Here is an 11,767-nt window from a genome sequence, read left to right on the forward strand (position 1 = left end):
TTTTTAAGATTTTACGATATTTTGTTATTAAGAATTTTGCTTTTTTATTTTATGTTCATTTACTTATTTTATTTTTAAGGAAAGTTGAAGTGCATGTAAAAGAGCCATATGCAGAGGGAGGAGCTTTTACACTGCCCGCGTCAATTGAAATTGTACAGAAAGCTCTACTGCCATAAAATCATATTCACGTTCATGAATTACGCGACTGAATGCAATGCGGAACGACTGTCGTATCGCCAACAAACAAGTTTAAAAGCTTTTGAGAGAACCACTACTGCACAATTTCACCATCGAAAGCAAACCCATTAAATACAATACATAAAGCTCTAGGCAGCTGTAGTTGCTTCTCAGTCAACAATTAGAACGCTATCAACAAATAAACTGCAGTACTCAGCTAAATAAAGCGAAGAAGTAATAGAAGTATCGAAGGCGCTTCCAATAACAAATAATAAGCAATTAGCAAAACAAGTATTAAGTTTAAATTATGAGTGGCGCTAATAAAGCTATTCCCGAATATCTAAGCGAAGATACATTTAATAACTTACTTTTGCAAACATTCGAGCGACCAGCACAAATTCGCTCTTTACAAGTGATACCACAAAAATCATTTGGCAATTATTGCAGCGATATTTATCGTGTAACGTTGAAATACGAGATCAATGATAGCAGCGTAGATAAAAGTGATAATGATAAGGCAGGTGAAGTGGCTCAACGAGCACCAGCGAACGGAGAACAACGCGTATTGCACGTGCTCGTTAAAGATTTATTTGAAAATCTCAGCACAATTTCGAATGAGAAATTCATGTACGCACAAGTATTGCCCGAGATCAATAAAACGCTAAGAAGTTGTGGTCTACAACCGATCTCACCAATGTAAGTACATATGTATGTATCTAACTGATTTGTTGCGTGTGTGAGTGTAAGAACAGTGAAGCGTTATAGGGGTTCGAAAAATGAAATTTTCGAAAATTTTCTTTATGTAATATTTTTGCTATAAATACATTTACTCTTAGGGTATATTATACACTAAAGACTGCAGGTGAAACACATTTCTTCGAGGATCTGACGCCACGCGGCTATGTAATACGTCCGCGCACGATTGGTTACAATGAAGATGAGACTCGTTTGCTTTTCAAGCGCTTGGGAGAATATCACGCCGCATCGCTTATCTACACAGAATCGGTAAATATTTTTCTATCAAACGCAAATATTTCCTTCGGAAAACTGTCTCAAAATTGTCATATCATTAGCATCCAGCCGTGCAGGGTAAAATGCGGCAATTCTATGCGGTCAGTGATCCAGCGCTGGAGCTTTGCATTGAAGACCAAATGTATGACAATATAGAGCATGTCGCTAAGATTATGGAAACTTGGCCTGGATATGAGAGCATAATTGCGAAAATGCGAAAGCATACCCGCGAAGTATTTCGTAGCAAATTCCTGCCGTTATTTGATGCCTCACAAGCTAAGTTAGCTTTGGTTTTACATGGCGATATGTGGATTGCAAATTTACTACTGCAGTATAACAACAATGATGGCAAGGCTGAAGATGCAGTATTCGTAAGTAGCTGTAATCGGGTATTTTAAAATAGAACGAAATTGAACAACTCTGCTCATCTTACTACTTCCAGTTGGACTACCAGAATAGCTGCTATGGCAGTCCTGCCATCGATATCCACAATCTATTTATGACAAGCGTACAATTGTCTGTGTTAGCGCATAGCTATGATGCTATTATTGCGCATTATTATGCTGCTTTTCGTTCAACTTTGTTGGTAGCGAAGTATCCGGTAGAACGCATTCCTACATTGCGGTGTATTGTGGATGAACTGCATCGTACCGATTACTTTAACTACTATCTACTTATTTTTCCATTCGCTCAAACTATGCTTAGTGATGAATTGGTGAAAGGTATGAATTTTAATAAGCTTCAGGATAAGCAGCGTGTGGCGCTTAATCGCGCGGATATATACAGCAATGAGCGTGTTTTGGAGACGTACAAATATATGTTGAAGGCATTCGATGAAAGAGGCTTGCTTGGTTAGTGCAGTGAAGAGTTTCTGGTGCATAATTTATGGCTGTACAGTTTGCAAACCTTAGATTCAGTATAGTATGTGGTTATATTTTTAATACAAATTTGGATAATTTTAATATTTTTGTAAGCTTGCTAATAAACTTGAAATTTTCGATGTGACTCCACGAGCTTGTTTGGTGTTCTAAGGGGACTTTAAGCCAGTTCTGACCAATGATAATAGTTATCTGAATGAGTTGCGGAACGAAAGCGGAGCCAGTCGCACATATCCTCTGCGAGTGCTCTGCCTTCAGTGGACTGCGGTTTGGCCTTCTAGGAACAGTTTGCCAAGATAACTGCAATGTTTTTTCAACATTACTCCCGCTACTCAGCGATTAGCCATTTGAAGTTGTCGTGGTTTACCTGATATGGCTATGGATCTTAAAATGATTACCCACTTTACCGATTTCACTACCCTGGAACTAGAATCGCAATTCAGAGAGATCAGACCATAGAGCTCTCTTGTTTACCCCTAGCCCTTCAGGCCGATCATTCTCTCATCGTTTCTACTGAAAACGTTGGAGAGGTTGGCTGGTTGACCCGCACATAAGGAGCGGAATTCCTCAAGATCGCCTACCAAGAGCTCAATACGATTATCATTCAGAAAAGTCGGTAGAAACCACCATGGCCTCGTTGGATAAGATTGTGGTTGAAGTCAGGCTCATTCGGCTTATCCAAAACTTCCTCCGTGACACAACTGTGAAGTTATATGGGACAGTGCTTGCTTGCATCCCACGGTGAATAGGGGCACCCCGCCGGGAGGTGTCATCTCACCATTGTTTTGGGTCGAGGTGGTGAACGACCTACTTGAGGAACTGGAGAAACACGGCTCTCAGGTAATTGACCACGCAGACGATGTGGCATTTACTTATTCACAAGAAAGTATTAAAACCCTGACGCTGTTCTTTCCTCTCTCGGAGGGAAGTTACTAGACAAGGTTAAGTACTTGGACATGTTCATTGACATGAAGTTTTCGTGGAGGCTAAACATTGAGGACGTAGCAAGGAAGGCATCAGTGCCTTTATACCGCCAGCAAGGGAGCTATTGCAAAGAGATGAGGTATTTCACCCAAAGTTGTCTATTGGCTCTGCGAGACGAAGCCTATTATGTTTTATGGCGCCCTAGTATGGCGAAACGCACTTGAAAAGGCTACACTAGCTAATCAGCTGGAGAACGTACATCGGACTGATTTAATTGGTATTAGTGGGGCATTGCGGACCACTCCACACTTGCACTTGACGACATTGCAGGCAAAATTGCCGCAGCGCGAACAGCTATTCGACTCAGGGAAGCCGACAGGTTGACCAACTTAGGAATTGGATACTCCTAAGTTTTAGTGGGATTCGATTTCCCCTCTGATCGCATAAATTACTGCTCGAGAGAAACGACTCCTAGGAGCTTCTTATCTGCCCACTTTCCCTCAAGGAAATATTGAACCGGGCGGAACTTCTGGATAGGGAGAGCAGTGAACCTCTTTACTGATGGATCGAAACTGGACGACAGGGTTGTTGTTCTATCGAGAGCATTTCATCAGTGTATTTCAGGCGAAGGGCGTTTCTAGGCTCACAGCTTGTTTGGGGTACCATTGATCTCATGTTGTACGCTCTTGGACAACTGGGCCGCATGACAGCGTAGCGAGCGTTGGGCGAAAACCAGGACATGTGCGATTGCAAGGTCCTTCTTTCCGAAGGGAGGCAGGGGCGGTCGACGGCACTCCTCACACTTATAAACCCACAGCTCTTACTCTTGGTGGCGGTTTTAACGTCCCACTATCCAATAGGTATTTACGCGGTAAGGCTGATTATATTACCTGATCCCGTATGTTGCAGTTGCCTGGAAGATGACGAGGTGGTATCACCTCAACACTACCTTCTTAGGTGCTCAGTGTTTGCGAGGCTGCCACCTTACCTAACCTAACCTAACTTACGAAATATACGTTTTTATACTGAAATGGGCAATTTAGTTGAAATTCGACAAATTGAAAATTCAATTGCGCCACCCGGTAAATCTGTGTAATTTCGAGGAAATTGCTGCAGTGCGTTGTTTTAAAAATTAATCTTATGAAAAAGCTCTTTGGTAAAAAGTCAATAGGTGTGATAGTATATTCATAGTTCAATTTCACAATCGCATGTAAATAAACTGCGAATAAAAGCTTTACTATGCATCTCTCTTCATATCGGCATATGCAAGTACTATTTCTTGAAATGAGTGCTTGAAATATTTTATATCAGTTGCATTAGCGCATTTTCACGCGTCAGTCATTGAAAATTACGCTTTTTGCGTTTATGCGAAATTTAACATCGAAGAAATAGCGATTATTTCATTAAGAGAAGAGTGTCTTATCGGAGTAAACAAAGTGTATTAATAAAATGTCCGCTAACCAAACTGAAGCGACATTTCCGCCAACCTACCTCAATGGCGACTACATTAAGCGTGCGCTGGAAAGTCATTTTAATGGCGCCAACGTAAGCAGCAACAAATGCAAAGTACAAATATTGGAATGCCACTGGAAGCGGGCAACGGAGGATGGTGAGAATTTTTGCAGTGTCATCTATCGAGCAAATGTGCATTTCCACTTGCACTGCGCAGGTGCGCAAAATTCGAATGAAAAACGCGAACTAACGGTTATTGTGAAGGACGTTAATAGCGATGTAGCGGAAGAGGGTTCAAATGAGTGGGCAATGTATGAGCATGTACTGCCGGAAATGCAGAGCATACTAGAGAAAGCTGTTAAGAAAAATCAAAATGGAGATGCGGCAATAAGGCCGAAACTTTATGCAAAGTAAGTAAAGTATTGGGTGTATTCTACGTTTCTAAAAAAAAAGTTACTATTTGCAAAATTTTATTCGGATTTCAGTTGCTTGTTTTGTGAACACAATGAGAAGGAAATTTATGTTTTAGAGGACCTTAACCTCACTGAATATCAGAGCGCAAATCGTTTTATTGGCATGGATTTGGAAGAAGCGAAGATTACATTGAAGAAACTCGCACAATTTCATGCTGTCTCAATGAAGTATATAGAAAATGTGAGTGAATATTTAATGCATACACAGCTAACTTATTAACGAAAAAAAAAAAACAAATTAAAATTTTACAACTTGTTAATAGTTCCCTACTGAATCAGCTGCACTCCGACCATCAACCTTTGACTGTGAAATGGACATTGAAAACGATGGACTGGATGGCATACGTGCATCTTATAATATTGTCACAGAATGGATAGACTTCGAAGATATTGCGGCAAAAATGCATATATCTGTAAAAAAATTTGATGAATGTGCAAAGAGAATAATGCGACCAGAACGTTGTAATTTCAAGGTTATTACACATGGTGATCTAAGTATGGTCAAACAATATACTCATTAAGTACGCGACAGTGGAAGGTATGCAGGTGCCACATGATGCGGTGTTTGTAAGTGAATTGTTGATATTATGTAGAATACTTGTTTTTTTTACATATGTACATATGTACTTGTACATACTACTTTTAAATATGTAGGTCGACTTTCAAGTGGGCTTCGTTGGCAGCTGTGGCTATGATCTAAATTTCTTTCTCAACACTAGCACACAATTGAATGTTTTGAAGCTACACCGCTTTGAACTGCTAGGCTTTTATTACACCCACCTAAAGGAGACTCTCAAACATTTAGGTACCGAAGCTGCTGCCATACCCAGCAGGCAAATGGTGCTGGAGGAAGTTCGTGATCTTGAATTTGTTGGTTACTATGCCTTGACTTGTGAACTACCGACATGCTGTATGAATCGGGGCATTTCACCAGATTCACCAAAGATATATGAAAGCAAGCGCTTTTTAGAGATGTTGCGTTATGGAGTAGATCGTCTTAATGAATTGGGTGTATTGGATTTGTAATGCTATTTTTATGCGAATTCGACAAATTCTTTAACTTTCCAAATTTAAAATCGTTGTAGAACTTAAGCCATAAAGTATTTTGAAGTTCAGATTCTCGTGCTACGGACCAAATCTTGTTAGAAACTGCTGTCTTTATTTGTTTCCCATGAGGCTATTAAATTTTGATCGACCTGTCCAATAAAGCTATTCATTAAATGAGTTTTCTTCATTCTAGCAAAAAGTTGGATCAGAAGTAAAGTTAGTATTTTGACAATAGACATATGAAGTAAGGCAGACACGCTTTTTTTTTAAACGCGTGGCGGAGTAAGGCGCTGCCACCATTCTGCGCAAAGCGAACAAGGTGGTGTACTAGAGAAGCTGGTGCGCAGGGAAAGCCGCGTGATTGTCTATGCGGAGGACGTTGCATTTTTAGTGTGGCGTAAATTTTTATAAACTCTCTATGACCTAACCCAAGGGTACTTGAACCTGGTGACCAAAAGATCTGCGAACAGTAGACTTGGTGTAAATAGTAGTAAGACGGAACTCGTCTTGTGCACCAGGAGGTATTGGGCCAGCGCTTTCTGATAGAGTTAAATACTTGGGTTTGAATTTAGATGGGAAGCTGTCAGAAGAATTATATCGAAGTGAAGAAGGCTTCACAGACTCTGTAATAGCGTTTGGAGTCGGGAGAGGCGCGGCGAGAGGCGGGCGTGAAATAGGTAAAATATGAGCCCTCTCACCCAAGGTTATTTCTTAGCACTACAAAGCAACAGTCAGTCTGGTGTAATGCAAATCAGTGAGACACATTGAACCACTCCCACACTAGCTCTGAACATCATGCTGGCAACTGTCGATATCGCAAGTAAGGTGGTTGTGGAAAGGTCTACACGTTACCTAACTGACTTGGAATCCGTACACTCTAATATTCTTAAAAGCTTCCACTTATATCCTGGTAACAAGGACCACTGCGTGACTGCTCTAGTAACTTATTAGCTAATTTTCCACGCGGATCCCATTTAGGGATGAGTGTACGCAGGGCAGTGATTGGTTACCTTATGCACGAATTTGTGGACGCTTGACGGAGTGGTTTTTGGAGGGCACTCTCCATCAAACTACAATTTAGGCTTCCAGATCGCTGTAGTACGCAACAACCTTGATATTTTAAACTTAGGCTCGCAAAAGAAAAAACCACTGTGAAGGAAATACTGAAATGATTGCACTTCGCCATTCTCCAAACAGCAATGGTCCAGAATAATGGTAAGTCGTGCCGAATGGGTTCCTCATGAACAGTATTTTATCAGGACTCCAGACAGAACAAAGAGTTGGCACCCCGCCTGCAGAGGAAGCTCCTTTATCCGCCCCAGAGCCAGAAACACTTTGCATGTCGGAGTTCATGCCCAGCGCTCGCTATAAGCCCATCTGCTCAGGTGCAGTCAACAGTTCCTCAAAGGTGTTCCGCATAGCCAATTCATCAGCCTGCAGTTTTCTACAATGACACTCGATTTCGATCGAACCATGACTCACTGTCGCTTAGCTATCAACTGCCTTATTCAAAGCAGTCACCTTTGTCTGAAATATTCTGCAGAAATCCGGGAGCCTAAAGTTGAGATTAATGAGTACCAACAATGTAATTTCCATTTCCAAAATACTCCTCTAAGCTTTAGCGATTGTATGCAAGTAAATTCTACTGCCTCAGGTTAAGAAAGACTCAATAGTTCCAGAGAAATCCTATTTCTTATATACAAGTCCATCAGTTTCTAGAGGGTCCTTTAATCGAAGGAAGAGAGACTTATTCGTTTGAAATCCTTCGGCGACACGTGGGAGCTTCTTTCTTGTCTTGGAAATATACGTTGCCCTCACAGTTACTTGGGTTTTAACTGTATACATATTGACTGTCTATGACAACTCCAGCGCATGAATCGAGAATATTCATGGCAGCTTTCAATGGTTTCTCCGGATTTCCTCCGTAAGTCACATTTACGTCCAGCTTTAAAATGAGCAAAAAATTGTGTAAATTGAAAACATTATTTTCTACTTACCTTGCCGTCAGAACGAGCGGAAACGTTTCACTTATCGGTGGTACACGTTCTCTCTTAAAAGTAAATCGTGGAAATTTCTTCATATCATTAACGAACCAAGGATAATCGTTTGTCATTAGTTCATTAATGTTCTTGAGTTTTTTGAGTTCCGTGAATGTATTGCTAGCTGAAAAGCTATATTCAGTTGGTTTTGGTAGATCACCAACAAATCGGAGGCCTAAATGTATAGTAGAAAATTTAATAATAACCAACGAATAGATTTTTTTTTTTAAGATCACTAACCTGTTACATGACAATCCTCATTCTGATGCTCCAAAAAGTAAAACTCTCTCGATTTGGGTATTTGATAATTCTTAAATTGCGATATCTGATCGACGATGTATTGAAAGAGATCGGTAATATTTTTCATGTAATCGAAATATATTTCGAGAGTATCGCTGGAAGAAAGAAAGGAAAATAAATAATGGTTTTACCATTGGAAGCGATAATGGTAATGATAGTGGTAATGGTATTGGTATTGGTAATGGTGAAGGTTATAGTAATGGTAAGGGGAATGATAGTGGTAATGGTTGCGGCTGTGGTAATGGTTATGTTTATGTTTATGTTTATGGTTAATTTTATGGTTATGGATATGGTTGTAGTTATGGATATGGTTATGGTTAAATTTATTTTTATGGTTATGGTTATAGTTAAGGTTATGATTATAATTATGGTTATGGTTATTGTTATGGTTATGGTTATGGTTATGGTTAAGGTTCGTGTTATGGTTACGGTTCCTGTTATGGTTATGCTTATGGTCTTGGTTATGGTTATGGTTACGGTAATTAAAATTATAGTAGCAATGGTTATAGTTATGATAATGGTACTGGCGATAGTAATGCTAAGGGTATGCAAATACCGATTTCCCGACAGCAAAACCAGTTTTGTGACTCTCTGGAGGACTTTCCGTTTCAAGAGTTTTTAAAGCTTTTTATTCATAAGAAGGAAAATTTTCCTTTCAAAACATCTCATAGTTTAAAAGAGGTCTGCATTTGGCTCACCTTGACGTTAAGTTTCAAGTTGCTTGTCATAATTAAAATCAAGCAGTTTTTATGCATATGTTAATTTTTTATATTTTTTATAGCTTGAGAGTGCACACACGTACATACACCCATACGCCTTTTGCATAGCTGCAATTTTCCAGTTGATAAAACATTTTCATTTGCATAATAGTAATAATAATAAACGTACACATACTACTCATACAATAATATATAATGACAATAATGCAATGAAGGCAATGATGCAGTGAAAGGGAGTCGTAAGCATGCCTAACGATGCGCGAGCCATGCTATGCACTCCCGCATGTGACCATATAAATATGAATGTGTCCGTTGTGCACATGTATCTATGTATCTATGTATGTATGTGTGCACACCCATGACAGCACTAATCATATATGCAAAGTACATATCACTAGTATTATCGACGATACTGCATATCCTCTTAACTGTACTTGGCTGTCTATCACATTTGAGTGAAGCGTTCACATTTCGTTCCTCAACTGTCACAGTTAGAAGGATGTAAGAAGGAGTTATGTATAGAAGCAGATAAGTGAAGAAGGAGCTATGACAATATCAGTGTATTGGTACGCTGCTTAGCAAGCGAAAGAGTTGCAGCATCTAGTGCGTGCAGTTTGCTGAATGAAGTTTCAAGTGGTACTGAAGTTTGTAGTCTGTGTTGAGCTATGGATCGCCGACGAATCAGTTGAGCGCTTCGTGTGGAAAAATCTTTAAGGCATTTAGCGCTCAAGTATTTGCATTAGTGGCTTCGTTGCCAGTTATCTACTCATTTGCACGCAATTTTGTGGTGGAAAAAATCGATGACGCGTTTGCTCTGTTGCAGGTGAATGGCAGCTAAATAATGCAATAGAATAATCATGGGCAAGGATGGTGATGACATTATCCTATACAGCTTTTTTCCACCTGAATAGGTATGTGTGAGTCGAGTAGAGCAGAACACATGAGATTATTATACCCGGGTGCAAGGCCTAGTTCGCGAAAAAGAATCGCATCATTCAATAGGTGGACATGTTCAATGAACCAGATCAACATGTCAAAACTTATATCCCACTCGGATTCATGGATAGAAATGTCAACGACTGTTACATACGTCGAAAACAAGAATTCTTCCTCGGATACCGCTGTAAATGGGTCAGCATGACTCCAGTCTGAAAGTGTGGGCTGCTCGACACCTTTTAAATTAACAGCCATGTAAACCGCTGGTAAACACAAACTCACTGGTGAAAGTGCACAGCTGGTGTGTGAGGGCAGTTAAGTCCTGAATTTCCGATAGACCTTACCAGCCTACACTATACGTCGAGAGCAGTCAGGATTGTTCTCCTTGAGGAAAGCTCCAAAACGGCATTCAATTCTGGAAGATGGCTTTAGGCCTTACGCGAGCACGTTCAGGTTCGCTGACGCTATTGGCGACAAACACTCATTGGGTAGCCAAACAGCGAAGATTCCTCAAAGGTATTGAAATGCATGACCAGGCGTCTCGAAGGCTAATGGAAAGAAGTCCCTCCTTCTATAATGGCCCAGGGAAACTGTAGTTCTGTATCTAGAATGCTTACGGGATTTGAGAATAAACTCATGTTTTAGGATAAAAACGGAGCTGGGTCTAGGATATCCTGTTCGTCAACCGAAACCGAAAGGAACCCCGATCACTACACCTGCAAAAGATAGACCGTATGCACTAGAAAACCATAAGGAGCACCGGACAAAAATCTTGCAGTGGACTACTGGAAGTCCATTCCTCCAGGTCTCTTGATGATGTATATATAATGATACCCTTTAATTGCATTCTGGTCCCGCAGATCTAGACCCGGACGAGTAGCACTTGCGTGATGTGGCGACGAAAGATCGGCGATGATCTACAAGGAGCGATCTCTTAGCTGGGGGCTCCGTCCCGGTGCTGAGCTTGTAGGTGTAAAGAGGGATGAGATTCCCAGTATACCTTTGGATAACGTCAGGATAACGTCAGGATCCCGCAGGAATAGAGCAGATCCCTCTCTCCAATTGGAGAGTGGTGATAATGAGAAAAGCAAGAGAGCATACGCAGTACGTCACGCCTATGATAAACAAGGACTCGCTGCCGCATCTACATGATTGTGGCGGAATACTTAGCTACGGATTTTATTCTCTCAACCTTAAGACCCATAAAGAAAATGAGGAGGGATTGGCTCGGTAGACACCGCCAATGAAACCGTTGAATACTCTTTAAGGAAAGACTAAGGAGACGCCCGAGCGGGCCTATGCTTTCTCTTCCAGCGGAAGCGTCGGAAGATAGTGGGCCAAAAAGGGTTAATGCTGACTCTATGTTTCAAGAAGAGTGGTAAATAGCGCTAACTAAATACTCTGTAAATTTTTTATTAGAAGCCAGTGCTATATCAATTAAGCAAGGAGTACTTTAGGCATAAGATCATATTGGAGCTCAATAAATCAATAGCAGCAACCTCACAAAGCACATGGTTTGTTCTGGCTTCACCAAATTAAAAAACGAAATAAACTGATAAATATTGTCAAATTCGGTAATAATTCGGTAATCAATCTCCGATTGAAGTTCAGACTGATATTGGTCGCAAAGCTCGAGTAAAATTACACGAGACATTCATTCGTTCCAAAAAAAAAGATCTCTACTGGAGCTTTGTGTATTTCGTTAAAATTTTGATTGATAAAATTTATAGCGTTTTACTTCCAGAATTCAATGCAAGGTATTGTATCCAAGAAAACAACGAGTTCACATATTTGGAGACTACTTCTTTAGC

The 11,767-nt window shown here is 40.4% G+C and overlaps 1 protein-coding gene and 1 pseudogene across 1 annotated transcript; both read left to right on the plus strand.

Moving 5' to 3' along the window:
- Positions 1–331: 331 nt before the first annotated feature.
- LOC108370166 (uncharacterized) lies at positions 332–2,235 on the plus strand. Its single transcript, XM_017625439.1, has 4 exons — positions 332–873; positions 1,014–1,182; positions 1,251–1,559; positions 1,631–2,235. The coding sequence occupies exons 1-4, from the start codon at positions 485–487 to the stop codon at positions 2,042–2,044; spliced, it is 1,281 nt and encodes a 426-aa protein (XP_017480928.1). The 5' UTR covers positions 332–484; the 3' UTR covers positions 2,045–2,235.
- Positions 2,236–4,439: 2,204 nt separating this feature from the next.
- On the plus strand, positions 4,440–5,966 carry LOC108370167 (uncharacterized; annotated as a pseudogene).
- The last annotated feature ends 5,801 nt before the right edge of the window (positions 5,967–11,767 follow it).

The sequence above is a fragment of the Rhagoletis zephyria genome, unplaced genomic scaffold (genome assembly GCF_001687245.7).
Source record: "Rhagoletis zephyria isolate East Lansing unplaced genomic scaffold, Rhagoletis_zephyria_1.1 Rzeph_scaffold_04045, whole genome shotgun sequence".
Taxonomy (NCBI): Eukaryota; Metazoa; Arthropoda; class Insecta; order Diptera; family Tephritidae; genus Rhagoletis; species Rhagoletis zephyria.

Coding starts and splice junctions, on each gene's coding strand:
- LOC108370166 (XM_017625439.1), top strand. CDS start 485: ATGAGTGGCGCTAATAAAGCTATTCCCGAATATCTAAGCGAAGATACA. Junction 1,183..1,250: donor CGCTTATCTACACAGAATCG/GTAAATATTTTT, acceptor TCATATCATTAG/CATCCAGCCGTGCAGGGTAA. Junction 1,560..1,630: donor AGGCTGAAGATGCAGTATTC/GTAAGTAGCTGT, acceptor TACTACTTCCAG/TTGGACTACCAGAATAGCTG.